Genomic DNA, 27,655 nt, shown 5'->3' with positions numbered 1-27,655 from the left:
TGGTGTGTGTGGTGTGTGTGTGTGTGTGTGTGTGTGTGTGTGTGTGTGTGTGTTGTTTCATTGCTGTTGTTGTCGTCGTCGTTGATGTTGTAGCGCACACCATGTAGTTTGCTATAGTTCCTTACTCTCAGTCCATCTCCAGTCATTGCAGTGCCCTCCGAGCGTCGAAGCATTCGGCTCTTACGCGTGCTTGAGCTGGTCAGTGAGAGGTTTTCAGTCAACGTCCGTGCATGACTCCGCCGTCAGCGACAAGGTACAGGCTGAAACCAGAGCACGTGCGCTGCCTACTTTGCATCCGGGGCATGCTGGTGCGGGTATGCAGTAGTCGTTCCTGCTGACACTTCAACCACGCGTTTGCCTTTGCGGCGTTGTCAACGGCGAGCCGACTAGCTGTGGGCCACACGAGAATTTGCACGAGTTCTTAGTCTACAAAGCTGTTACCGCGGGGGCTGCTAATTCGGCATAATCAAGGAACTTAACACAAACCGCTGCTGCATCACGTGACCCCCTCTCGCGGCCTTATTTAAAAGTGATGTTCGCATCTTGCCTATAGGAGACTGGAAGGGGCCTTGTAGAACTTTGTTCGTCTTACCTGTATAATATATTGAACGAGTTAGCGTCTCAAGCATGGTTGCAAGACGTACCGCTTTGAGGGTAGTCTTGTTTTGAACCTCATTATAGTTGTCGTGCTGTTTTCTTCTCTACTTTTTAATGCGAAAGCATTAAGCCTCATTACACGAAATCGTAGTCGGTGGTTTGACTGAGTGATGCTATCAAAAATGGCCAACGGCGCGAACAGTAAAAACAAGTCAGAAATGCTTGGAGTGACGTCACATTTCTCAGGGATGTTCCTGTAAACAAAGTTAATTATGACATTGTAAAGTAAATTTGGTACATTTCGGTCTGGGTGGGAAACGAACCCGGGCCTCCGTGGTGCGAGACGGCGGCTCCACGGTTTTGGTTGACTAAAGATGAACCTAGTGTGTGCGTCATTGCACACGTCACGTCAAAGCCATAAGTGTATAAAAGAAAAATCATTAATGTTCAATCGAACGCCGCTGAACGGTCCTTCAGGTTACGAACTCCTCCGGGCAAGCGAGCGCGTTGAGACGTTGGCGCTTTTTTATTTGGCCTTACCGAAGCGGTAGAACGCAGGCGAGAGCTTGAGCGGACAATGAACGCGCGAAAAAAAAAAAAAATCACCAGAGCGACTATAATGCTTTCGCATTCCCACACGTAAGCAGTATTAAGTATCGCTGCTGAATTTTTCTTGTTATTTGTTCCTCAACGGAGATTCAAGTTGTGTTTCTTTATCTCATTTTCGTGGCGCGGTACCTCAGAATTTAATTTTGTATGGTTAATTCATGGCTTGAAAGGGCAGGCGTTCAGAACATCGGATACATGAGCTACAATAAAGACAACACAAACGCCGACTATTATATGAAAGGTTGCACAGTAGCAGAAAAAAAGGCAAACATAAAAAAAAAATAGAAAGAGCTATCTGCGCTTGATCTGGGGAAGGCAGCGCCAACAGGTCGAACAAGGACACTTACGAAACATATTGTGTCCGTGTTTTGTAGGCCTGTATTTTCAGATAACGGATTACTACCGACTCGTTCATCTTTCTGTCGTTCTTTTCAAGCGAAACTTGTATTGCCTCACTCGTGTCGGCGTTGTTGGTGTACAAGAAAAAAAAAAAAAAACTCAAGCGGCGCGAAAATAGAAATTGTTCATCGGGCTGCGGAATCGAACCACCGCCCTCCGAGTTGCGAGACCACCATGCTAACCGATTCAACTCTGTCGAACCGTCTTACGCGCCTTTTAAAGCGGGTTTTTATGTGCATAAAGAAGCGCGGCAGCTGGCGCCCGCGATCACGCCATACCCCCAGCCAATCACAGGCGTCCCCTTCCTCCGGAGGAGGGAAAGGGTGTGATCGCGTGTTCGCTCGCCGCGCGCCCGCCGTTTCCCGTCAGTTCAGGCCCGGCAGTCCGATGAGGAGGCCGCGTTTGGTTCGTTCTGCCGAAGAGCAGGCTGCGTTGAAGGAACGACAGCGGAATCAGGCCCGTGAACGTCTCAAACGCTCAAAAAACTAACCAACCCCTCCCCTAGGGTTGCACAAGCTTCGCGTGCACCCCTGTTCCCAGTAGGGGAGGGGTTTTCGTTTTTTAGTTGTCTTGTGTACATACTTTCGCAATATTGTCGATTGTCACTTGAGGTTCATTCTGGAAGAGAAAAATGAATAATAACATTGCGCGCGCGTGATGTGCCTTAACAATATTTTTGTGATATTTAGAAAGAAAACATAAGCAAAAAGATATGTCGTGACATCACAGTAGAAACGTGATGGGCCATCCCGATATGATGACCCACGCTTTCCTGGTGCCCAGAACTTTCTACGTTTCAGTTTTGTCCTGTTGTGTCCAGCGTGCCACTTTTCGAGGGGGCGGGTATTCCAGAAATTTTAGAAAATCTTGAGTAGATATAGCGGAAGTCACAAAATGCTTTGGTTAAAATCTAAAAGCCATGGACTAGTAGTTATACTAAAGATAAACACATTGCAAACTGCACTGCTCGGGTATAGTGCCGGAGTGTTTCCAAGATTTGTAAACGAGTGCTACGAGAGAGAGAAAAAATCAAAGGAAAGGCAGTTAGGTCATGCAATCCGATGCACGTCCAGTTTGATACCTTTTGCAGGGGAAGAAGGGTTAGAGGATGAAAAGAAAGGAGAGAACACTTAGGATGCCGCTTGGAGAAAACGGAAAGATCAAGCGCGCTGAAACTTTGCACGATCTCAGTCTATATCCTCAGGGAACTAAGCATACGGTTGCACCTAAGCTCATTGTGGTAAGCATAAACAAAACCGCTGACGCTGGTTTGGTACTTGCTTGCTACGTTTAAGGTTGCATCTGGTGGGGGCTTTTTGGAGTTGTTCGGTTTCTTTAATGCGATACCAGTTAATGAGTTCATAAACTCGGTTTTCTGTCCCTGTTTTCATGAAAGGCCTGGTTTGTCGTCGCTACCAAAGCAGAAGAGCCGCTCTACGGGTGCACTCACTCGATGCGCTATAACGTTATGTATACGGCGCAATCGGCTAAGTGCCGGCTGCTGTGCTGTTCGCATGGCCTGAAATATGCGCGACGTTGGATATAAAAATGCATGCCTCCCTCAGACGCGAACATTTAAGTGTGCGGCGCAGACAAGTGGTGTGTCGGGCAGTGATTTATGTGGAAAATGTCTGCAGAGCTTCGGATTCACCTGAGTAAGAAATTTTCTTGTGGTGACTAGCACATTCTTCATCGCGCGAATCGCCCGCATACAGAGCGGGTAACGCACCGCCTCAACACTTATCTTGTGCCAAGGTACAAGAACAGAGGGAAGAGCACCGGAAGCCCTTGTTAGCTCTGTGCTATTCAGAGAGCACGGTAACACGCGAAGGCCGCCGACACGGCCGAGGTCAAGCGGCTGCAGCGAGAATTGATGATCGCAGAGCAACTGAATTCCCGGACGGCGCCAGCACCGGGCAAGCGCCGCTGTGGATCACGCCAACGTGGAGTAGCCCGGACGTCAGCAGCGAGATGTGCAGGCAAAAGCCATGGCGCTGGCGATGGGCTGTTGAATACGAAGAGACGGAAGTGTAGTCGCAGAGCCGTATGCCACCCATGGAAGCTAAAAGCCACACAATCTTCGCACCTTGACTATTAAGCGGCATCTGGGCTCCACATGTTCCGATTCTTGTGGCGTGCGCTTTGCGGTGGGCTGCATGCTAGTAGTTCTGCGCGCAAAGTGTGCCCTAACGAGGAATCCTCTGCACAGAAGGCATGCGGGATAGGCACGTCTACAATTACTCCTGTACTATCGAGGAGCAATGAATGCGCCCATGCCAAACCATGACGGAACTCCTAGTGCTTTTGAATCTGATCAAAGAAGGTCCCTTGGTACACATGGGGGAGTTCCATTTACACATTCTTGTTGCTATTCTGTGGTGGGCGAGATAGAACGAAAAGTCAAAAAGTGAATCTTGCTGATGAGAACCTGTTATCACGTGAAGCCACAAATGAGAGGCAAATCTGTGCTATCAATGTGCGTCTATAACGTCAACTACTAAGAAATACAGCTGAACTATAAATGGCTGCATTCGGGAATCATATTTGATGAACTCTGGCCGAGTGTACTTATGATGCCATGAGGCAAACGTGTGAAACTATGGACGAGCGTTAAGATATCAGCAAGTCTTCTAATTCAGCATGCTCGTCAGAACCAGAAAGCTAATTTATACAAGGCTCAATACCTCCGATGCGCCGATCATCCTATTAAGGGGCTTCGAGACTAATGCTATAAACCCGTAGCTACCAGACCCATGAGACTCAGGCACGAAACGTTCGGAATAAAGTTCTTGGTCTGACGGGAATCCAACGCGCGCTTTGTAACTGTACAAACTACAAACCTACTCCGTTACACACAAGGCGTTGATGACGGCGTCGATGTCTCACCAAAGTTGGTAAGATGATGAGTATTGCATTAAAAATAATGGTGTCGCAAAATACTAATTACCAAGTCTTGTAAATCGCAGTCGCATGGAATGCCAGTAGTTTTTCGGATTGTATAGTGAAATGACTTTTCTAACTACTTTTTAACTCGTCAATCACGTTCCGTCTTCCCTGTGCCCATCACTCGATCACAGGTGTGCCTGGTTTTACTCTGTGAGTGTAAAGTCTCGTCAACATCTAAATGTGGTTAGTTCCTGGGCCTAGTTCCTGTAGCGATAGCCTGTGCAGACACTCAATTTCGGCAGTGTTCCGGAAACTTACTGAGTCAATCTGTGGTTCCGGTCACTATCGGACATGCTTGAGAGCCGCGCGCCGCGCTCCCTGTGTGCCTCTAAGCGTGGCTCCTCGAAACGTTCCGTGGCAAATGGCGCTTTTAATCCTGAGCGTACCGACCACGGCCGCCCTTGAGACCGGTCACGATCGCTGCTCGAGCAGCCGCTCGAATCTTCACGTGCTGTCACGTTGCACTCGGCGAGCGACTATCCATTTCGTCTGCGCGTACCGCCGCGTTCCCTGGCCGTGTAGCGGCGATCATCGATAGCTGTTCTCTATTCGCCTCGCAGCGTATACTGCCTGATTATCCAATGTTATTGCAGTGATAGCTGTTATAGAGGTTTTCCTGCTGCTTTCGCGACGTCGCCGTTGCTGCAGAAACCGTATAGCGGTGTCCTGGTCGCAGTCGTCTGGACGCCACGCCAACGATAAAGAAACAAAGTAGTATACCATATGAATGAAAAAATATATATTAAAACTCAGCCGCAGTTGAGTTCGAGGCCTTTCACTCTTAACAGTGACGTTAGAACCAACTGTGCTAGCCGTGAGATCTTTTCTTTTCCCTGTATATTTTTTGAAGTATAATGTCAATAAGCCCTTAAACATGCTTATTGACTTTATATTTTCTACAAACTTTCTGTTGACGTTATTGACAGCCTATTTGCTTTCACAATCTAGAACACCTGTCAATACCATGTCAAAAGACAGTCTACTTACTTTTTCCTAAACAGTCCTTCTCTAAAAAATGTATTTAGAAATTGAAGTTACTTTCTTCTGACAGCGGTTCCTAGCGCAAATTAGTCGTTTTAATACCTTTATAAAGAAACATTTCAATAGTATGTAATTAAAATTAGTGTTTTATCCCTGCAGGATGTTTTCAGTGGGACGCAATTCGACAATAAGTTCTCTTTTAGAGGTTGTTAAGAACACTGAGGTAATGTTGTCTCACTTTGCATGTTATTCCTGATCATTAACTACTGATGTGGAATGCTGAAGAACATCACGAACACGCAACAGGTCTTCTCACACTACTTGGAGTTTTCAAGCACAAGCCACCGTTGTTCCACAATTATTTTCTTTATGTATACATATAAGCATCAATTCCAAGTTGGTGGCCAATTGTTAGCACAATGTTACTAGGGTATCTAAAGAAAAATGTTAGTACATGGTTAATAGGTAAACATTCTTAAAGGACTATTGTGTATTTTCGCAGAAGACTTTTAAACGCACACAAAGCTGGAGTGAATTTACTCATTCTACTGACTAAATGACCTGCGGTGACGTCAGCACTGGGGCGTGCTGTGCAATGACGGCGCTTGTTCTAGAAAACTAGCTTGCGCTACCAAGAAGGAAACGTGGGATGATAGCGGGGTACTATGCAAGCCGCGTGAAATCAATTGAAGTGAAATTGACGGCTTTAACACGGCCTTACCACTTACCGCTATTGTGCAGTTCACCTACAAGTTTGAAGCGAGATAGTTAAGGGCGTGCCCTCCGCAGTTTAGTTTTACGCCCAAAGCTGGAACATGGCTGGACGGCATAGTGTTCTGTACAAGAAATGTTTGCACTCGCCGTGGTTGCTCAGTGGCTATGGTGTTGGGCTGCTGAGCACGAGGTCGCGGGATCGAATCCTTGCCACGGCGGCCGCATTTCGATGGGAGCGAAATGCGAAAACACCCGTGTGCTTAGATTTAGGTGCACGTTAAAGAACCCCAGGGGTCCAAATTTTCGGAGTCCCCCACTACGGCGGCGTGCCTCATAATCAGATTGTGGTTTGGCACGTAAAACCCCATAATTTAATTAATTTTAAGAAATGTTTGCGAGTGTACCCTGCAACGTAAACACGCTGCATTGATTAGCATAGAGCTAGTGTGTGTCGTAAATGTAAAAGCGCCTATGAAAAGTTTAAGTACAATCCCTACTGCTTGCACTCTAAAGATGGAGACATTACCAAACAGACTGCTTGGAAGTCTGCTTTTTCAAACAGGTCCTTCATACGAGGCATCATTTGGCTACGCTGCGGTCTCAAGAAAATGAATTGGTAAGCACTTTGGTCCTACATGTGTATCTTCCATAAACCAGGGCTGGGCAGTATCGAAGGTACATGTACCTTAGACGCTATCTAAGATACTCTTTGGGTATCTTGTAATCATGTGTCATGATACTTTCGACAGGACCTGTATCAGTATAAGTATTTCGATACACCATACGATACACCATCGTATATCTTAAGAAATCGAAAAGAGGTCCAGGCCGGTGTACTAGAAGAAAAATGCAGCTCCACTAACGTGAAACCTGGGGACGTGCGAAGCACGTGAAATTCTACGCTGAAATGATGAGCGGCAATGCAGCCAGCGGTGGAAGACGACCACGACGAACGCGGGAGCAGTGGCACGAGCGCGTGCCGAGCGCGAGCACGAGCTGCTTGCTTACCTACGACGACGACCATTACGGCAGGAGACGCCGACAGCCCGGGCGCATAGGTCTTCGCACCTAATACAAGATACACCTATGGCAAAATACACGAAAACATCTAGAGTCACAGAGGCTAGCAATTGATGGCAGTTACTGTTTTTGTAAGTGACAACGCTCGAGGATACAGAAATTTGCTCATCCGCCAGCCTTGTATCGCTAACCTTCAAGCAAGGGCTTCATCTCCAGAACGTCGGCAAGAATGAGTACCACTCGTTAAACAATGACAAAGCGAGTAGCGCCGCTTCCTGTCATAGTAAGTTTCGCGCTCGTTATCTATACACATCTGTCCCAAATGGCAGGAAAACTTACACCCACTCTATCGCCGACGTATCAAGAATAAGTGAATGTGTAATATATGCGCACTGTATACACACATAAATGACGGACTACACCGATGGCGCATGAATCGAAGCTGAATGTTTCGTGACGGTCCACAAGAGAAAGCGCGTTACTGACTGTAATATATATTTACTACAAGGTATTACAATGTACAAAACAGCTACGTTTCAAGCCTTGTGCGCAGCAAGAACAAATCTATCGGAATTGAGCACACCCGTGAGCGATTATATAGGCAGAAAATAATCAGATAGTGGCCGCACCGAGGAACTTCACTTCACTGAGTCAGAACTGACAAGCCACTGCTTCAAAATATTTGCCGAATAAAGAACAAAGAGAAAAACGCACTAATCCTGACTGAATTCATGAGCGGAATGTTTGGATAGCTTGGAATACATATTTATCCCCGCTTTTAGAACAAGCACCATATACGCTGCTTGCGCCGTTTGGACATAGCTTAATCAGCTCCAAAAGCGCTTTTGCATGTTCTCTGAAGATGTGATCAAAGCTTCGTGTCGTCCACCTAGTCACCGTCTACGAAATCTCCGAAAACAGAGTTTTCTAAGCCGCGCCGGCGTCATACACTTCCATTGTAAACAAGGAGGCAACGGAGGCAGTTGAGGCAAGCAATGACGCGTCACCACGTGATCAAACATGGCAGCGCCCACGGCATCGCCGCGAAAAGGGTCAATAAAGTCTAAGGGCGATAATGTGCGAGTGAAAGCGCGCGAGGGACTCCCGCTTTCACGGAGAGCGAACGCACGGCGGAGAGAAAAACGTCTTCCGTCCTGCGAAAGGTCTTGGGGGATGGGAGGGAGGTAGGGGAGGCGACGTTTTGCTGCGGCACCAAATGCATATCTTGCGACCGGGCGCAAGGGGAATTGGCGACCCAATCTCCTACGCGAAAGGAGGAAAACAGGAAGGCCGCGCGGGAGGGAGGGGTAGCGGCTTCGACTCTGCCAGCAACTGCGTACTTGTACTTTGCGCGGCTCCGGGCTGTCGCGCGCATCGTATCTTGAAAGCGATCTTCACACGGCTCTTACCTTTGTATGCGCTATGCTTTCGCCGCTCAGTTTCATTGAAGCGATAGACCGCACGAACCTTCGCTCGCTGCTTCCACCACGCTTGCTCATGCCAGCGTTTTGGCAGTGGTTGTCTGCGGTCATCGAGTGTGATCTATTCATGTTTGTTTGTGCGCGCTGACACCATGCTTGTTAATTCAGTTAGTAAGCGAATGTGTCCAGATTATGCAGCCGATAAAACTATCCTTACTCCGTTAGCTCTCTACGAATTTGCTATCGCAACTGATGCTTCGCCTTTCGGGCGAAAGTGCGACTTTTTATAATAGCCCAACACGATTGAAAACGCAGATGCAGTGCGGCACTAGCATATGATTAAATGATTTTTACTTAATTATCTTCATTATAGTCGTTAGGTTGGAGTGTTCCAAACGCAGAATGAAGTGCAGCCATGGTCATAGCATACCTTTTTGCTATAAACTTTATGATTAGAACCATATTCGAGAATTACGCTCTGAGCACGTGTCGCGAAATTAATTGCTGTTTTTTTTGTTTTTTTTTAGATAAGACCTTTACATACAGTAATTTTCACAGTGCAGAAACATATTATCTAGAACAGTAATGCATATATACTGCAGATTTTAGTACTTTGATGGCAATATACCAGCGCCTGAACCAGTCACTGCTAAATACGCGCTCAGACGCCCCGTAATGGAATTCCAAGAGCAAAAACAGGCGCTAAACGAGGGAGGAATGTTCTAGTGGACCTAATCTGCTCGCCGCTGTCACTCGGTCGCCGCTGTCGCACATCGCCCTTCGCGCGAGCATGCTGTTTGATGTTACATAACCTAAAATACTCTGTTTGCCGGGTTATTCGCGGCAGTCCATGAAGATTGGTCAGCAGTTCACTATTAGATGATCTCGATAACACGTCAGAAACACATGCAGCCGTCACAATTAAGCAAGGAGAGAATCTGTGCAAGGGAAAGAGGAGTCTGTTTTCGCTCTAGTGTCTGCGTATTAACTCTACGGCTCCAGCTGTCCTTTACTATTTTCCACTGCCCTGGCTTACTTATGTTTCTCCTATCTTTAAAACTCAAGTCCTTAAACATGTGTATTCTTTACCTTCATATGGATACTTCTGACAAAACATGCGCTATTTTCAGACGCTACAGACGAATAGTCATCGGCAAGTTTTCGCCTTTAACACCGCGTTTAGATAATGAATATTCTTATATGGGTTCGAACAGTACTCCTGGGCGCTTTGTATTAGTTGACAACTTGTGCCTCTTGCTTTCGTTCATTGCTGTTCGATATAGTTCTACAGCTCGTTTTCTCTCCATAGCCCTTGTCCACTATGATGTTTTCTTCCTCTCGGACTTTGACTTAACACCCTTTCCTCTGCCGCTGCCAACACGTCTGTCAACGTAATATTTACTGGTTAATTTCATGGAACGCTGGCATATTTTCCCCACTGTTACTCAACCAGGATAACGAATTGGCCAAATTGGTCGAAGTTCATGACGTAAAAGCAGCGCAAAGCACTGCAGTGCGGAAGAGTGTGGGTAGAGGAAAAAGAACTGCAAACACAGTGCCTGTGTGTGTAATTCCTTTCCCTAACCACGCACCTATTATTTCCCGAAGTTTGGCCCTTTGGCACTGCTTTTGACTCATGTTAGTGAACGTTCCTTTTTTTTCCAAAATTTGCCAACGTTTTCTTTTTTTTTCTTTATCCAATGCCCACTCATTATGCGGAAGATTTGTTTGTTGCCAAAATGCGAGCGATCGCAGAGATCTCTCCCATGTTTGCGAGCATATATAATCTGACAGTTTCTACCGAAGAGGTGAGCGCGGCTATTGATAGTGGGCGTGCTAACTTATATGCAAGATTATCGGCTGTTAAATGATCTATCGTATCGTCGTCTGACGGGTATTGAACTGAATTGAATTATTTTCGCAACAAGGACGAGGGGGCCGAGGGTAAAAGCTACAACGAGCTTGACTGGCCCACGGCACCTACATATAAGCCGGAGAGCTGCGCATATTTGCGATGGCAACGATACAGAGCAGTCTCATGTAGACAAAAAAGAAAAGCTACAATAGAATTGAAAAAATAAACAGAAGTATATGCTTAATTACAGAACAAGTATATATTTTAAGCATACGAAACACAAGCAGTATTTAGCATTTGCACAAAATTAAAACGATGAGTGCAAATATATAAATATTACGTTAGCCAGTGCATCATTGCAACAAATGCAAACAATAAACAAGGAGTTCATACAAGGTCTCGCAAGCGGACCGATATTATCTTGTTGCAGAAGATTTAATAGGTTTGTCGGTTGATACGAGATCGGCTGCTTAGCATAATTTGTGCGTTGTATGTGGAAGAGCCACGAGGAAGCGTGACAAGTATTATAAATAGTGCAGTAGCGTTGTGCAACGTTTTGTACTGGAGGGAATAGGGCTTTGTTCTTTTTTGTAGCGTGATATAAGCTTCACATTGTCGGCTATAAACATATTAGCTATTGTGGCACTGTGAAAGCCTCTTTGTGGTTTGATTTGTTTTAAGCTAAAACAGAGATCTCACGGCTTTTGTATTTTTTCGGTTTTTTTTGCGACGTTTATATATGACACGTGTACATGTTTTTTCCTTCACCGGTGACCGCTTTCACCGGCTAACAATGTTAAACGTTATCGCTAGGCACAGGACGCGCCTGCATGTATCGGAAGTTTCTCGAACGTGTTTCGATGCTTCTATCCGTTGTCTGTTGTCACCGACGCTTACGTAATCTGATTGTATGAGCGACGCGAATTGTCTAGTACTTTCTGGAAGACACGCGGGCACCAGGGATCACTCTGGAACCTTCGATGACTCACGTTAAAAAGCCGACGCGTTTCGCCGCTGATCGATTTCGATGATCGCCGACCGTGTTCGCCGCTATCGTTGTGCTTCGAGTGCAACTTTTTTTTTGTGGGCACAGGTTTCGCCCAATAAAGTAGGTTTCGTCATTCACAGTTTTGCGACTGTTTTCTTGTATATAATATTGTCACTAGTACGTGACAATAGTTTCTCTCCGGTTGCTTTTAGAGATTATACCCCAAAGAAGACGACAGTTCACGTGCGAGAAAAATAGGCAATAATAATTAATTTTTTATCGCAAGGGGAATTAAATTGTACAGCGATTTCATTGACAGTGAACTCGGGCTAATTTTGGCAGATAGAGTCTAGGTGGCAATTCCACAGAATCAGTTCGTGAAGTACCGCAGCCGTGGCCTAGTGGTTAGAAACGCCCGCCTCGGCTGCGGGAGGCTGTGGGTTCGATTCTCACCGCCGCCGGCACCCACTGGTTCAAAAGGGTACAAGCGTACCCCGGCCTGGCGTAATTAATCCGCAATTTCAATTTCATTAAAGGCAATTTTCAGCGTAAACACATTTACCCTTTGAAAGAAGATAACTGCTTAACTTTTGTTGCGTTTTCTTGAAGCCCGTTTTAGCTGCATGCATCGTGTGTACAGCTTCGTTAGCTTTATCAGCATTTCACAGTTATTCTCATTGAAGAATACAGTGGTGTCGTCTGCTTAGATAATGCAAAGTTGAATAATTAGCCTATAAGCTGCATTTTTTTACAAAGTTAAATAATGCACGTTTTGCAAAAGCACCATCACCGGTGTACACTGCTCCAGCTCGAACTTAAATATTCACTTAACGTTGCGTTGCACTTTGTATAGTGGTGTAAACCCATTATGCCGTTACTTCGTGATGACGATGATGATGGGGATGTCATCAACCCTTTGAGACGGGGTGGTGGCATATGTTACCAAGCTCGTTTTTTTTAACTTTCTGGTGTTTTACACACTGAGCTTAATGTGGGACAATTACGAAACTATACAAACTAACACGTAGCAGAATAAGATGCTGACCCCCATAATGATAAACCGCAAAGGAGTGCATCGTACTGTTTATAAAAATGTCGCACTTTCGCCCGACAGGAAGCATCAATTGCGATAGCAAATTAGTAGATAGCTATACCGAGTAGGGATAGTAGTTTTATCGGCTGCATAAACTTGGACACATTCGCTTACTAACTGATAACAAGCGTGGTGTCAGCGCGCACAAGCAAACATGAATAGATCACACTCGATGACCTCAACAACCACTGTCAAAACGCTGGCGTGAGCAAGCGGAGGGGAAGCAGTGAACGAAGGTTCGTGTGGTCTATCGCTTCAACGGAAAACTGAGCGGCGAAAGCACAGCGCAAACAAAGCGTATGTGTTACTCTATGTACAAAGGTCAGAGCCGTCTGGAGATCGCTTTTCATAATACGGTGCGCGGGACGGGCCCGCACCGCGCAAAGCACGCAGTTGTTAAAGGGACCTAAAGAGAAACAGGAAGTTCAGCTCTAATAAAAGAGGAACTGAGCGGCGAAAGCACAGCGCAAACAAAGCATATGTTACTCTATGTACAAAGGTCAGAGCCTCTGGAGATCGCTTTCAAGATACGGTGCGCGCGACGGCCCGCACCGACGCAAAGCACGCAGTTATTAAAGGGACACTAAAGAGAAACAGGAAGTTCAGCTGGAATAAAAGAGGGACCTTCAGGAATGCATGCAGTTTTTGTTGGGTGCAAAAATATCAGTTATTAGCGAAGAAATTCGTAAACAAAGACCAAATATCTCTTCCTCAAATTCTCTCACCCCAGATTTGGCGCTGAAGCAGTGTCGTCACAGATTTCATTGCTCTCAGCGAATCAGAATGCGCCATGATACGTCACCGCTTGCGTAAACGGCCGAGGCTCTGGCTGCATCATGGCTGCATGGCCGCTGCATTTGCGTTCGCCGCGATGGATACCGTTGCTGCTCGCCGCTGAACCTTGCAATGAAGAGCCCGCCAGAGAAGCAGGACTGCATTTCAGCGATATTCAGTGAAACGGAGCGAAATGATCCTCCGTGCTCGAGCGGTAGGTGTTTCCGCGTGCGATGGCGGTGAGCCGCCGGCCGCGCCGGCGGAAAGCAGAGCTTCATTTTTGTCGACGGAAGGCGAGGCGTCCGGTCCGCCAGGCGACGATGTTCCCGACACAACAAGCGTAGAAAGTTGCGCACGTGCTCGGTAGGTTATTTCGTGGCTTTATTTAATGACATTCAGCACTCACCGAGCCGCCAGTTTGCTGCTGCAGGGGCACCGGTAGGGGTTTGATGAAGACCGCATTGAGGAACAGCTGCTCGAGAAAGGACTGGCCTCTGGGCCCGCCAAGATACTTTCCGAGGGCAGATTATATACATAATCCGAGGACGAGAAATGCAGAGCACACCATCGGTTTTCTCTGGCTCTTTTGCCGTTTTATCATCGGCAGAGCACAGAGCCATTGCGAACGCCGGGAGCCGGGGCTCATCGCGCGGCACCACATGAAAGGACACAATTGGGTCAACACTGCCGCTGCCCCTGAGCAAGCGCCTTGGGCCATTATACAGCCTTCACCACTACCACCGAGGCATTTTCTGGCTGTTTTTCGCGAAGTTAACGTTTTTTTTCGAGCCACGCAACACGCAACCAAACACTGTAGAGCGGAACAGGCGCGCGTGATGATGCATGGAGCAAAAACGAATCTACGAAACTATCACGACGACCGGATGTAGCGCCATGCATTTTTTCTTATTTAATTTGCGCTAAACTTGTACTTCCTCGCTTGAAACGGTTTAATAAGTTGGCAAATGCTGTTTATGTACGTTTAAGGTGTATTTCATTTTGCGTTTTAATAAAAGCGATAAATCGCTCTCGACAATCGCGACCGGCCTGCGTTTGTAATCTCCGACGTCACGAACATGTAGTACGGGAAATTCGAAGGGGCGTCAGCACCTATCCTTCAGCTTTTCGCTATTTTCTCGCTTATTAAAATCTGTTCGTCGTAAGAATGGTATGACTGTGATTGTGATAGGAATCTACCATTAAAGCGGAACTTCCGGTTTCTCTTTAGTGTCCCTTTAAAAGAGTAAAGTCGCCCCCCCCCTCCCGCCCGCGCTGCCTTCCCGCTTTCCTTCTTTCGCGTGGGAGATTGCGTCGCCAGTTTCCCTTGCGCCCGGTTGCAAGATGCGCATTTGGTGCCGCAGCACAGCGTCGCCCCCTCCCTCACTCGCTCCCTCCCATACCCTCACGGCCTTTCGCGCGACGGAGGAAGTCGTATTTGATTTCTGCCGTGCATTCACTCTCCGTGAAAGCGCGCGTAACCCGCGCGCTTTCACTCGCACATACGGCGCGCGGCGACGATTTTATCGCCCTTGGACTTAATACGGAACCTCACGGCGGCGACGGCGACGCCGACAGTAGAAATCCAGCTTGAAGTGTCCGTATAATTGCTATCGCAATAAAACAGCATGAAAAAATAGCTGGTTGCGCGGTGAAATTATGGGGTTTTACGTGCCAAAACCACGATCTGATTATGAGGCACGCCGTAGTGGGGGACTCCGGAAATTTGGACCACCTGGGGTTCTTTAACGTGCACCTAAATCTAAGTACACGGGTGTTTTTCGCATTTCGCCCCCATCGAAATGCGGCCGCCGTGGCCGGGATTCGATCCCGCGACCTCGTGCTCAGCAGCCCAACACCATAGCCATGAGCAACCACGGCGGGTAGCTGGTTGCGCGGTGTACGCGCGTTTATCTGATGCATGTCGGGCTAGTCCGATAGTGCTGTTGCGGAATGACGATATAAAACTTTGTTCAAACGTCAAAAAGAAAAAGCCATCCGTGTTAGCAGAGGAAACTCGAAAGGAAAAGGCGTGCATGTGGGAAATAAGAAATTTGCACGCAATCACCCGCAAACTTGCAGCTACGCCTACTGTACAGCTATAACTAGGAATTAACTAATGTATCGAAGTATCTTAAGATACAAATGGTGAATATTGTATCGCATAAAATTAATCCGGTGATATCTTTTATCTGTATATGAAATAATCATTGCCTCAGTATCTTGTATCTGTATCATGATACATTTGCAAGGTATCTTTGCCCAGCCCTGCCATAAACTTTCTAATCTTGTAAAGGAAATCAGGTCAAGGCACACCTGAGTGCTAGCGAGATATCGACAAAGTTCGAGTGCTTAAAGTGCAATGCCTCGCGAGGCAGCCATTACGGCACGTGCTACGGTGCACAAAGCTAAACGTAAAGCAACATCGAGATTGAAGGAATTAAGCGAGGCCGGTGGCACGAGGTAAACGCAGCGTTGACGATTGTCCATCAATGGAGGCGCATAAACACTACTCTGTGTATGGTTGAAAAAAAAATCGAGAAATGTTTAATACAGCGGACTATAGTTCAGAGAACGTTCTGCTACGTGATGAAAGCGTCCCCCAGCGCCGTCCCCCAGCGTCTTTCTTTGCGTCACTCGTAAAGGTAAATAACAATATAATTTTCATCATCAGCAGCAGCAGGGTACAGAAGGACAAGACACAATACAGTGTTTATCCATCTGTGCATAGCCGTGGGAGAGGGATCGCGGAGCAAGGGCAAGGCGCTAGAGCGTACATGTTACGTGACACTTTCAGTTCTCTGTATTGCACACAGTGCACAAGCTTGAGCTGTCCTGAAACAACGTACTACCTGGTCCGGCCCGAGTACGACCACCTGTCTCTCATTTGTTTCATGCAGTATACATGGTACCAGACCAAACTATACCGTGTACTCTACGGGCCGTATACGTACGAAGTGCAATTTAGACAGTGAATGACAGATTACCCGCGCGCTGCTACGCAAATGTTTGCTGCAAGTGATATTGTGTCAAAATACAGCGAGTCATACCCCGGTCATACGGGCATATTTAGTATCACTTTGAAAGAGTGCACCTCGCTTCACTGCGTACCATTTCGATGGCTGGGTCCTGCATGGCAAAACAAAGTGACGTTCGGAATTCATGCTAGTGACGATGGTGCTACACAAACAACACTTTAAATTATTACTGTAAATTATTGAAGCAGATCATTATTGTTGCTCTTTTATTATTAAAAACAGATAAGCTTGCACAGCAACACATCAGTACCTGGCCAATTTTTCTAGAATTCGCTGTAACACATGCACATCAAAGACGAGATAGCAGCGGCCTCTGAAATTGGTCTCTGAAAGCGCAAGGCGGCCATTTTCATTGATTGATAGCAACCGTTGTATTAATGCTCGTTCAAAAACGCTAAGTTCTGTGCCTTTTTTTTTCTGTATTTGTTTACTCTTACAAGTCTGTTGTCGAGAGAGAGAGAAATGGAAGAGAGGAAAGGCAGGGAGGTTAACAGACGCACGTCCGGCATGCTACGCTGCATTCTGTTGTCGAGGCACTATAGGAGGCAGCTGGACCAAGTGAAGTGGGTTGCCTGAATGCGCTCGCTGTCTAGTGCATTCTGCTGCTCAGGGTCACTAAACTCTCTTATATGCCAGACTCCGAATGACACTAACTCCGACTGACGCGCACTCCAAGTGCCACTAAATTATATCCATGTGGCAGGGATATTACTCCAAGTAATGCTGCGCTATAGCTATCGCTTCGCACTTGGCCCATAGGCCCCATACTGTAATTTTTCAGTTTAAGCTGTTGAGATCCAGCCTTTTATATAACAAAAGATATAGTCGGAGGGAAGGAAAAGTAATTGATGGTGGTTAATGTCATCGAACTATGAAATTTACAACTCTGTGACTCCGCATTGAAAAGCGATATCAAGTTTCTGTAAACTGCACCAATAATACATCTAAAGCGAACAAAATTGATATATTGCACACCGCTCTAAAATATACCACTAATTTGTGAGTAGGACTTTCGCACGCCCTTTGCAAACATTGTAACAAATTCACGCAAGCTGTAAATTGCTCATCAATTTGTCCGCTTTAGAAGCTCTAATAGATACGTTAGCAGACCTGCGATATCGGCTTTGGGTGCAGTTAGGATTTGCAAACTTCGTCCTTTTTTTTTTTCAACCTCACCAATTTTTAGAACATTTCGGAAAGTTTTATGCCCTGAATCAAAGTTGTGCTTCCAACGGTCACTGTAATTCTTTCTCTCTCGAGTGCAACAAGTATCATTCAAAGCTGTCCAGCGGTTGTCTCATAAAAGCATTTCCGCGTTTTACATGTATTTGAATAGGCGGCATCCGAGTCGGACACGAGCTCAAGCTTCCTCTTAATGCTTCTTATACCTTTGTGAAACCATTTATTCCGTTACTATGGATAGTACTAGAGCTCAAGGCCTGTAGGCATCCTTTTCCCATTGGGCAATCTATTGTTTGTGGAGAAGCCGGCGACACGACCGTTGCCAACATTTCCAATGTCCCATCAGAAAAATCACTAATTAATACCTTTAGAAAGCTCGAAGTCATAATACGCAATATCTGAGCTCTCGAATTCCTTATGTCACGATAGGAATTGAGAAAACCGAGCTAAGTCGATAGTAGAAACCTGTTATTTCCATTGTCCGATGCAGGCTCTTCAGCGAACAGATGGAACAACTGGAATGTTAAGCGTTACCCAAAACAATCCTCTTACCATGTGGCATGTTAAATCAACAACGACTTTAAACCTCCAGTCAGCTTGTCTCCTAAACTGTGTTTTTGAATCTCCCTGTTAAAACTTGCCTGTCCGATAGTATGCGTCTAATTTGCGTGCTTGGGCTGGTACGACAATTCTACAACCATTATTTACGTTTGATTCTATGCCGTTCTTGATATACGCCGTGACTAAACGAGCCTACCGTAACACTGGCAGGCCGCCTTTGAACCAATGACAAAGGGAAAAAAGAACCGGTTGAAATGTACTTACAACTGATTAGCTACGTTATTCTGGTCCAGCTGTATTTTTTACGTCATTATGACCGTATTTAGCGCAGGGTGCATGCAAGGCGCTGTCGCGCTATAAATGCTGTCGGACAGGAGGTAAAGGGACACTAAAGAGATAATATGTTGAGCTGTATTAGTGAATTAGCCTTCTACAATATCAAAAATCCACTCTTACCGCGATGAGCAGGCTTGCTCAGCCAGAAAATACGCAAACGAAATATGGGCGCCGACGTTGCCTTGGAAGTTACCGCACTAGCCCGCCGTGACGTCATGGATTTTAAGGCGTCTGCTCGGGCCTAGATAACTTTTTTCTCGACAAAGATTGTATTTTAAAGGAGCCAAAGACTAAACTTACCCAGTTTTGGGAACCTTTACTGCAGCACATGCCCAAACACGAAAAAAAAAAAAAACATTTCGGAAACGGTGACGCCGCACTGATATTCCGGCGATAGGGTTTCGGCGCGAAATTCAAATAGCGATAATTTGGCCTTCGTTTTCCTCTTCAGCCTCTTCCCGCGAAATTAACGAAAGTAGAGTTTCGCAAGAACACTTTGTCAGTATAAACTGATTAAGTGTTTCTCTTTAGTGTCCCTTTAAGGCAAATGCGAATGACCTCGACTTCATTCAACCTCGAACTCGCGCCTGAGGCTCAGTTGAAAGCCGTCGACCTTAGCAACGCAAGTAGACGCATCATCGTCCGTGTTCTCCCTCAGCCTCTATCTCAATATAGAGGTTGAGATCGTCTCCTATAGCTAAAACGTTATGGCCTGCCCACATTTCCATGACGGCGTGCAAGTGTAATTTGATGACGCCACAAGCCATCGCGAAGGTCCGGGTCGCGTAAACGTAGTTTTGCCCTCTTTCTCCGTTCGCCCGTGTAGCACGGCAGTCAAGAGAAGCGCGGTTTTGGTAGCTGTGCGACATGAGAATTGCGCGACTAAGCGCTTAGGTACCCTCCCGCGCGCTGCAGAACCGTTGCTTTTCGAACGATCTCTCGTCAAGCAGTCGCTAGTCAAGTTCCTATAGCATAGGATTATTCAGCAGAATTGCCGGGAAGAAAATTAATTATGCCGATACAACGTCCATTTTGTAATCTACGAGAAGCGAACCTTTCGTGAAGCGGTTAATTAAGTTCTGTCAAACTGTTCATCTTCTACAATGCGTTTTCTAGCATAGCGATTACGTGCCCACCCGGAAAATAAGGAAGACTGAACATCTACCACGCGTCCCACGTGATCCACGCGACCGCGGTTTTAAACTCTGTTTCGGCCCACTTTTCATTACACCATATCCGTGATCAGCTCAGATTAGCATTGCACTATCTCCAGAACCGGCCCACCTTACTCGGCAAGAAGCCGACCGAGCAGCCGCCAAACACTGGGAACGAAGGCATAGCAATCTTCGTTCTAATAAAGCAATTATGGGGTTGTAGGCGTATATTTGCGGCACTGAAGATATATAGGTACCGTTTGCTGTTTCACTGGGTAGTTCCGCGGAGAACAGCAACGCTCAGAGACACATCTGCAGGGCTATAGAACCGATGCCTATGCATAAACCGATTCTTTACAGGAGTGCTGTCCTGTGCGCGAGCCATCGAGCCCTGCTAACATTTTTGAAGGATACTGACTTCGCCTCCCGTTTATAGACATTATTGGTGTTTTTGTTTTGTTTTGTCATGTGTCTCTGTCATTTCTTTATTTCCTCTTTTTCTTCCTCATGTTTTCATTTCCTCTATTCCCTCCTCCTGAAAGAGTAGGCAGACGTTGTGCCCCTCTCGGTGGCAGTTGTCAGCTTGCTCCCTCCCTATTTCCTTCGTGTCCTTGTGTTATATGTACACAAACCAAATAATAATAAAAATAATAATAATAAAATAATAATAATAATAATATAATATAATAATAATAATATAAAATAATAATAATAATATTCCAAAGACAGCAGCAGCAGCCACGACCAGCAAAGTACGCAAGGGTTCGCCAAGAAACTTTTGCTTTAAAAGGAATGTAGTAATAGACCCGTCATAAGGAATTCCGAAACATTGCACCATTAAAGGCTGCTATCACTCCGTACTCTTCAATTTTTCGCCACCACCCCCTTCCCTCTCCAGCTCATTAGTCAGTTCTAGCGATCACTTGTTGTTGCCTACGCAGACACTTTATGCAGAAAGAAAGCCTTAGCTGTGTTTTTCCGAGACAGATTTTGGCGACAGGATATCTGAAAACTTGTGGTAGTCTCGGCATTCTAAATAAGTGGACAAACACTTATTTAAGAATGTGGATAAAAGTGGAAATAAGTGGATTCGTAAGTCTCAACCTTGTACCTTAAAGTAATTATGTAAAATTTTGTTACTCATTTTAAGGAATTAGGTGGTTAAAAACAATTAGTGTTTGTCGCATAATTACTCATGTCCGCCGGCCATGAATAGTGCGTCTACTGCGTTGTTGCTAAGAATTACCCGAATGCCTCGGATCAAGCACATGAACAATGAACAACCGCTCCTGATTTTGACGTAGAAGCCCACATACTAATATTTCATTGAATAAACATTTGCCTAACGCGCAATATATTGGTAACATGTTTTTCTCGTCTCGATAAAGTAGAAATATACGTGCCGTTTGTCTTGAATATATAATAGACAGTTTCGGTAGAGTTTTTACTTTGAGCTCCGCCGAAAACCATGTATCTTGACAATTTTCGCAAAACTGCTCAGCGGGCACGCTAAGGCGCGTGCGCACAACGCTCATACCGGCAGGGAAAAGCAGAACGCTGCCGGTCGCTCCGCTGGCGAACCGATTGATCGGAGCGTCGCAGTATGTCCAATTGGCACCTTTGCCGTTTCACAGCCAAGGTGACCGCGCGGCGCTCATGTCTCTTAAGACACGCGCTTGTCAAAAACGTGAAATCGACGCAGTACTCTGCGGCACCAGAGCGCGTGGGATGCCAGCGGAGCCGATCGCAAGTGACGCCTCAGCTAAAAACTGTCGAATCTTTCAACTTTCCACTTCTTAAACTCATTTTATGCGCAATCGAACACCAGTGAAACGCCACTAGAACGGAGTCATTCGATGCCAACTGACCCACGCTCGTCGGCAACCAGCCGATGTGTTTCTGTAAACATTAATGTCATATAGCTGTATTACAAACAGTTCTATGTGAAGCTATCTTTTGGAGTAATGATTTATGTGGATTAACGTCTTAAAGGATTGCGGGCTTTGAGAGACGCTGTATAGTGGACGGATCCGGATTAATTTTGACAAGCAGGGGTTCAGTGTTGGTACGGCGAGCGCATTTGCATTCCACCCGCTTCGGTATTCAGCAGTCGCGTTGGTAGCAGCATACAAAACTTTGTGACTATGTGGACCGAGCTTTGTGTGGTAAAGCTTCGTTATAAATGTGGAGATTCACTACTTCTTCAGAACCGCTAAATGACGTAAATATGTCCTACTTTATCGATTTCGTTGCTGAAGAATATCTTGAAGCATCTTCCATGGCTATAGACATCCAAGATTTTTCACGATATTCTTGGAAGCACCCCAGACGGTTGCATGCGTCGCGGGCCAGAGGGGGTATTCTGTAAAAGTCCGCCTAGTTGGACTGTCCACTGCTGCTGTCGCCATTGGCTCGAGCTCCAAGGAGCGCGAAGGTGCCAGCCAGTCTCCCTTCGCGCTCGTGAAGCTCGGGCCAATGGCGACAGCCGAAGTGGACAGTCCACTAGGTGGACGCTTACAGAATACCCCCCTGTACTAATTATAGTTAGGACTGGCTGCCGCGTATGCATGCCGGCTGTGGTTGTAGTCGACTTTGAGAAAGCTCCACGAGAAATAAATGCATCCTCTATCTCCATCCGACGTCGTTCTCGGTATAACGATCTTGATGACACGTACTATTCGGAGCTTTCTCTCTCTCTCTTTTTTTTTTCTTGTAATATGAAGCAAGACGCTATTTGTCAGGTTACGTCTGAAGCAGTATATGCGAATAAAGTTTCGCCCAATTAACTGCTGACAGTGAATTCTCAATGTCAATACATGTGGACATGTAGAATCGTGGTGAGTATTGGAAACGCTAAATTTCCCGACCTGCGAGGTTTGCACCACAAATAATTAGCACTCTTCTGTCTCAAAATTGTATTCGTGCGAGGTGGACGTCATTGAAAGGAAAGTAGCGCCTTGCTTATGACGGGAGGTTAAAAGCCCTGCTTTTCACGTTTCATATTCTCAGTTGAACGGTCGAGGTGGACGGTCTGCATGCTCTCGCATGCACGGTGTGACTGAAGCACATCGCACTAACAAAGCCTCCTCCGAAGCCAGTACCACGCTCACGGCGGCCATCATAGTCGCGAGGGTGAGAGACCCATAATGTTTTCGCACGTTTTTGTACCCTCATCAAGCATTGTATAGTTGTTACGCCCACGGCATTTAATCTAGCTCGTAGAATTAGCGTTCGTTACGATTCCGCTGACCGTCACTAAGCGGAGAGTAAAGATTGCCTTACCAGATGGTATCCATGTTGCCTTTTATTTATGCATAGTTGAGCATTGCCCTATAACTTTTCGCAATGGGCGTAATATTACATCGCCACACTGTGATGATATCTTCATCCTTGACGAGATTGTGTATATTTTCGCTCGTGGGCTTTGCATAGAGCGTGACACAATGTCCATCAGATTCAGTGAAATGCAGCCGGCTTACGCGGGTGCCGGCTTTTGCTCATAACACGGCCGGGGGGGTGGGGTGGGGGGGACCGTCCTTGCCCCCAAAATCAGTTTCTGGCTCAAGGATAAGGCAGGCGGCTTTCTTCGCATGCCCAGGAACCTCGTTCTGATTTTCAGATTCGCACGGGCGCGCGTGACGCGATGCAGTCGCACTGTCCTTCTTGTCTCGGCATCGATCGTGCCTTGGTATCACTGCAGCCCCAATAATGAAACTGACGGTGCGACTAAGAGAACTGTTAGGTGAGAAGATAGGCGGCTGAAAAGGTTGGCTGAAATTGGAGGTCGAAGGTAATCGATAGTGAGTGTTGTGGATGGAGCTGAGATAGAATAGCTCAAGTAAAAAAAAAAAAGATAGAAGGAAAGACCGCCTAATGAAACTATATGCTTAGCGCAAAATGACGTCCGCAGCCGATTGCGCCCGGGGCTCAGCGCAGTGACCAGAATAATTGTTTGGACTGGGTATTATGAGCAGGAATGTTTACCTTCCGCAAATTACGGGCTTCTTAAAGGTCAGTAGCAGTATTGGAACAATTTCATCACTCTTGCTAACCGCGTCGAACTCAACAAAGGCACAATATGTATTATATTTAGGCGCTTGGTTAGTATTCGAAGTTTCGATACGAACCGAATGCCGTGCACACAAGCTATTTCGTATTGTAAAAAATAACTAGTCGGATTCTCGAATATTCGAAACTAACCGCATAATCGGCAACAAACCGAATGTTAAACGCTAGTTACTGTTCTCACTCCCCCCCCCCTCCCCACACACACACACACACGCACACACACAACACACACACACACACACACACACACACACACACACACACAACACATACACACACCACCAAACAAAAAATATTGCACTCTTTAGCTATTGTTTAGAAATTAAATAACAACAAAAGTGTTCGAAACAAAGCACACAAAAAATGGCTAGTGCAAGTATTGTTTTCCGTACTGATGCGCAAGGCGGCTACCACAGAAGTGTAGCAGATACCGTGCTCCTTGGGATATTTCTGTAGCTTTTGTACCGTTTAGCAGTAAGTACAGAGGAAATAGAGCTGTTCCTGTCAGAGTGGGCGATTCAGGAGAGGTGTTACTCAAAAGAGACTCTCACCCACGTGAGTGGTGGTGAACCACCGGAATTTTCGGGTTCGAACCGTGTATGTGAGTGCTTACAAGAAAACTCAATGGTTGTGCGCCCGTCCGAAAAACGAAACGAGTCAGAAACTTGCAGTAATCCTTCGTCCCATCGCAAACTGAGGGGCAATCAGTGTTCGCGAATCTCGAGAAAAGAAACGCAGGTATGCCAGCATCGTTCGTATGTGGTGACATCGTTGAACCAACTATAGCCTCTACCGCTGGTAAACAACATTGCTGTACCGTATATGTCTGAGTGGGCCTTTTACGAACGCTTATACGCCTACCGTATTGGAATGACCGATAGCCCGACTCCTGTGGGTGCTAGAAAACCATTGAGCACCTGTTGTGTATATGTCCTCGCAACGACGTCAAACGTGTCTTTCTACGGAAAACCTTAAAATGGCTGGAATCGAGACCATTTTTGAGGCAAAGATACTCGGACCGCGGCCAAACCCGTCGCTGGCCCAGAAAGCTATTAATTGCATCAGCCGTAGTGGCCGCTCATATATAGTCCTCCTGTGCATCCTCCCGCGCGCACGCTGTGTTCATTCTCTCACTCTTTTTCCTCTTTATGTTTTCCCTTTCTCTTAGCCCCTGCGTAAGGTAGCAAACCGGACGCTCGTCTGTTTGACCTCCTTGCCTTTTGTCTCCTTGCTTTCTCTCTCTCTCTCGCTCACTTGAACCAAATACATGGCGACACTGGCCTCATCTGTCGCCAGTGAGAGGCTGTTCTCTGTGGCTCAGATAAGTTGTTTCTTCGCGAATGGAGCGCCTCCTTCCGGACCACGTGGAACAATTGCTTTTTACACATGACAACTTGTGATTTTTGCTTGTAGTCCGTTATTAAGTATTTTTGCCAGTCTCAGTGAAGCAGCAGCTGTATCTTTTATGCTACAATCTGTAATTTTCTTTTCAATTTCTTTTCCCTTTTTCTTGTTTTTCTTTTTCTTTTTTTTTTTTTTTTTTTTTTTGTCGTGAAAACTTGTGATCTTGTGTGTTTAACCGGTGTTTTAGCCCTGATCAGCCCTTTCTTGTAGTAGTCAGTACAGGTGTGGTAAAATATTATTACCGAAATAAATATTCCCGCTGTAAAAATATGCGTCCGTATTACTTATGACTATACGTATTAGATTGGTATTCGACCACCTTTAATTATTATTCGTCAGCTCTGATATTGAATCTGCATTCGACAACGCGGCCCATGCCGCTGTCTTGCGCAATCTTAAAGTCCACAGTAATTGATGGCCATGTTCATCGCTCGATTTCCTCATCGGCCTATTAGCCTACGTAACAACGAAGGAGGGCGACACAACGCCACGTACAGTATACCGTTTAGTTCTCAAGCCGCTGTGTTTATTACAAACCGGTATGGTGTTGGGCTATAGTTGCAAGGGGATCACTCTGTCTCACACGCGGTATTTGGTGATCATAACAATGTTACTTCAGCCGGCAAGACGAAGCATGGCTTCACCCCGTCAGCTTCAATGTGACGTGTTAGCTACTTCATGCTTAAAACTCGGCGAACATGTTATTCCCGGGAATATAATACATGTTATGTGTATCTGCAGCCGCTGCTTAAAATGATTTCTGAGGATTACGCTGCATTAGCATCGCGATTCGTGTTTCTAACTGTGGCATATTCTTTGCTCGCGGAGAAACACCGACAGCGTCCCCCCCCCCCCCCCCCCCTTTACCCTCCCGCTGCGGCCAACAAAGACTATTGTGGTCTTTCTGTAGGCAGCGGAATTTAACGAAACTGCAAATATAATTAATGTACACGTGTTTTTTGTGCTCACTGTGTGTGTACTTTCATATTTCACCTACTATCGGAAGTAGCATGCGAGGCCGACATATTCAGCTTCCAGGCTACTATACGTATAGAGGCTAACGTATCCAGTTTCCCATTGAAGGCGACGTCCCTCTCAAACAAAGTGACGCACTTTATTTTGGAAAGACTGCCGCTGTCAAATTTCTTTCCTTTATTCCTTATAAAGCCAGCAGAAACATACAGTGACCGTATTTTTTTAAGGATTACGTTCCCCCGATTCTATTTATTTTTTTATTGTCCTTCACACCGAGTGGCCAATCCTAGTGATAGCGGGGGCGCGTGGCTCCCTGCGAGCCAATGACGAAGAGCAAGAATTTAAAAAAAAAGGAAATGTCACAAAATACGACCCCAAGGCTATAATTTCCACTAGACTCCAATTCCATCTCTGTTTGTTCCTTGCAGGCTATTTTGATTGTTAAGCGATTTTAAAATATTGTGAAAATCTTTCGATGTAAACATTCAAGGCGAAGAAAGATTTCTGCAATCGTGCACGTGAAATCTGACGCGTCGCAAGTATTTGTCAGACCGGATGTTCGGATCGAATAATCCCTGTAGGAAAGTTAACATCGGCCACAATCCTCTTATTTTTTTTCTAACTCCACTAATTATATAAGTTCACGAAACTGCTACGTTCGCTACAGGCCTATTTACAAATGTAAATGTGTGCATGCTTCGTCACGTTATACGCCTTCCTCAAATTGACATGCCCGGAATAATGTTTTAGATGAACATGCAGCAATCTTGAAATGCTATTTTTGTCCCCACCTAAAGTCCCCCCCCCCCCCCCCCACATACTCCACATTATCACCACTACCACATCCAATCTTTTATTTTTTCCTAATCCGGAAACTACGAAAATGAAGTTCAGCGTCTCAGTTGCGAACTACACAGTAAAGAAAACACTTTCTTTTCAAACAATTACCATGGCCTTTCGATCAAAACAAGCGGCCGCGCAATTACAATGCCTGACACCGAGGTGCATCGCAACACACGGCTCTGTGCACGGCGTTACACTGTTAAAAGCGAGAACCTAGCATCCGCTCTCCATCTTGGTGGCAGCATTTCGACAGAGGCAGCTGCGAACCAACCTCGCTGTGCTCGAGCGGTACCCAAGCGGGCCGAGACTTACTAGGAGCTGTCCCAAAACACGAATGCGCTTGTTATATCGAACCCCAAAAACATGTTTCTACAGCTGGGGCCGTTTACTTTTTGTGACGATTCTTTTCATTTTTTATTCGTTTTTCCGTTCTCTGGCTCGCAGAAAGCCGTGCCTCTGTTATGGTTATGGCCGGCACTTGTAGAACGAATGACTATAGATGAATAGAAATCGATGAAAAGAATCCTTCGAAAATACGACTCCAGCATAATGTTTCGAAATAAAATAGTTTCTCACCTGAGAGCGTAACAAATCACTCTTTCTGCTTTTTTTCTTACGATCATTTTTTTATTTCTGCAGACAGTATGCGTGCTCAATAACTGAATTGTTTTGGTGGGAGGGAATGTGCTTTTTTTTTTTC

The 27,655-nt window shown here is 45.9% G+C and overlaps 1 protein-coding gene across 9 annotated transcripts in view; it reads left to right on the top strand.

Moving 5' to 3' along the window:
- LOC119435016 (E3 ubiquitin-protein ligase MARCHF8) overlaps positions 1 to 27,655 on the top strand; it is a 212,606-nt gene that overhangs the window by 112,972 nt on the left and 71,979 nt on the right. For 3 of the 9 annotated variants that reach the window (XM_049672575.1, XM_049672553.1, XM_049672566.1), the window contains exon 2: positions 6,809 to 6,862. The exons of the other annotated variants lie outside the window; for them this stretch is intronic. In XM_049672575.1, the coding sequence (XP_049528532.1) occupies positions 6,809 to 6,862 (54 nt within the window). The remainder of the gene's footprint in view (positions 1 to 6,808; positions 6,863 to 27,655) is intronic. 9 annotated transcript variants of the gene reach the window in all.

This window comes from Dermacentor silvarum, chromosome 1 (genome assembly GCF_013339745.2).
Source record: "Dermacentor silvarum isolate Dsil-2018 chromosome 1, BIME_Dsil_1.4, whole genome shotgun sequence".
NCBI lineage: Eukaryota > Metazoa > Arthropoda > Arachnida > Ixodida > Ixodidae > Dermacentor > Dermacentor silvarum.
The sequence above is the reverse complement of the archived record's forward strand: the minus strand, read 5'-3'. Positions and strand labels throughout refer to the sequence as shown.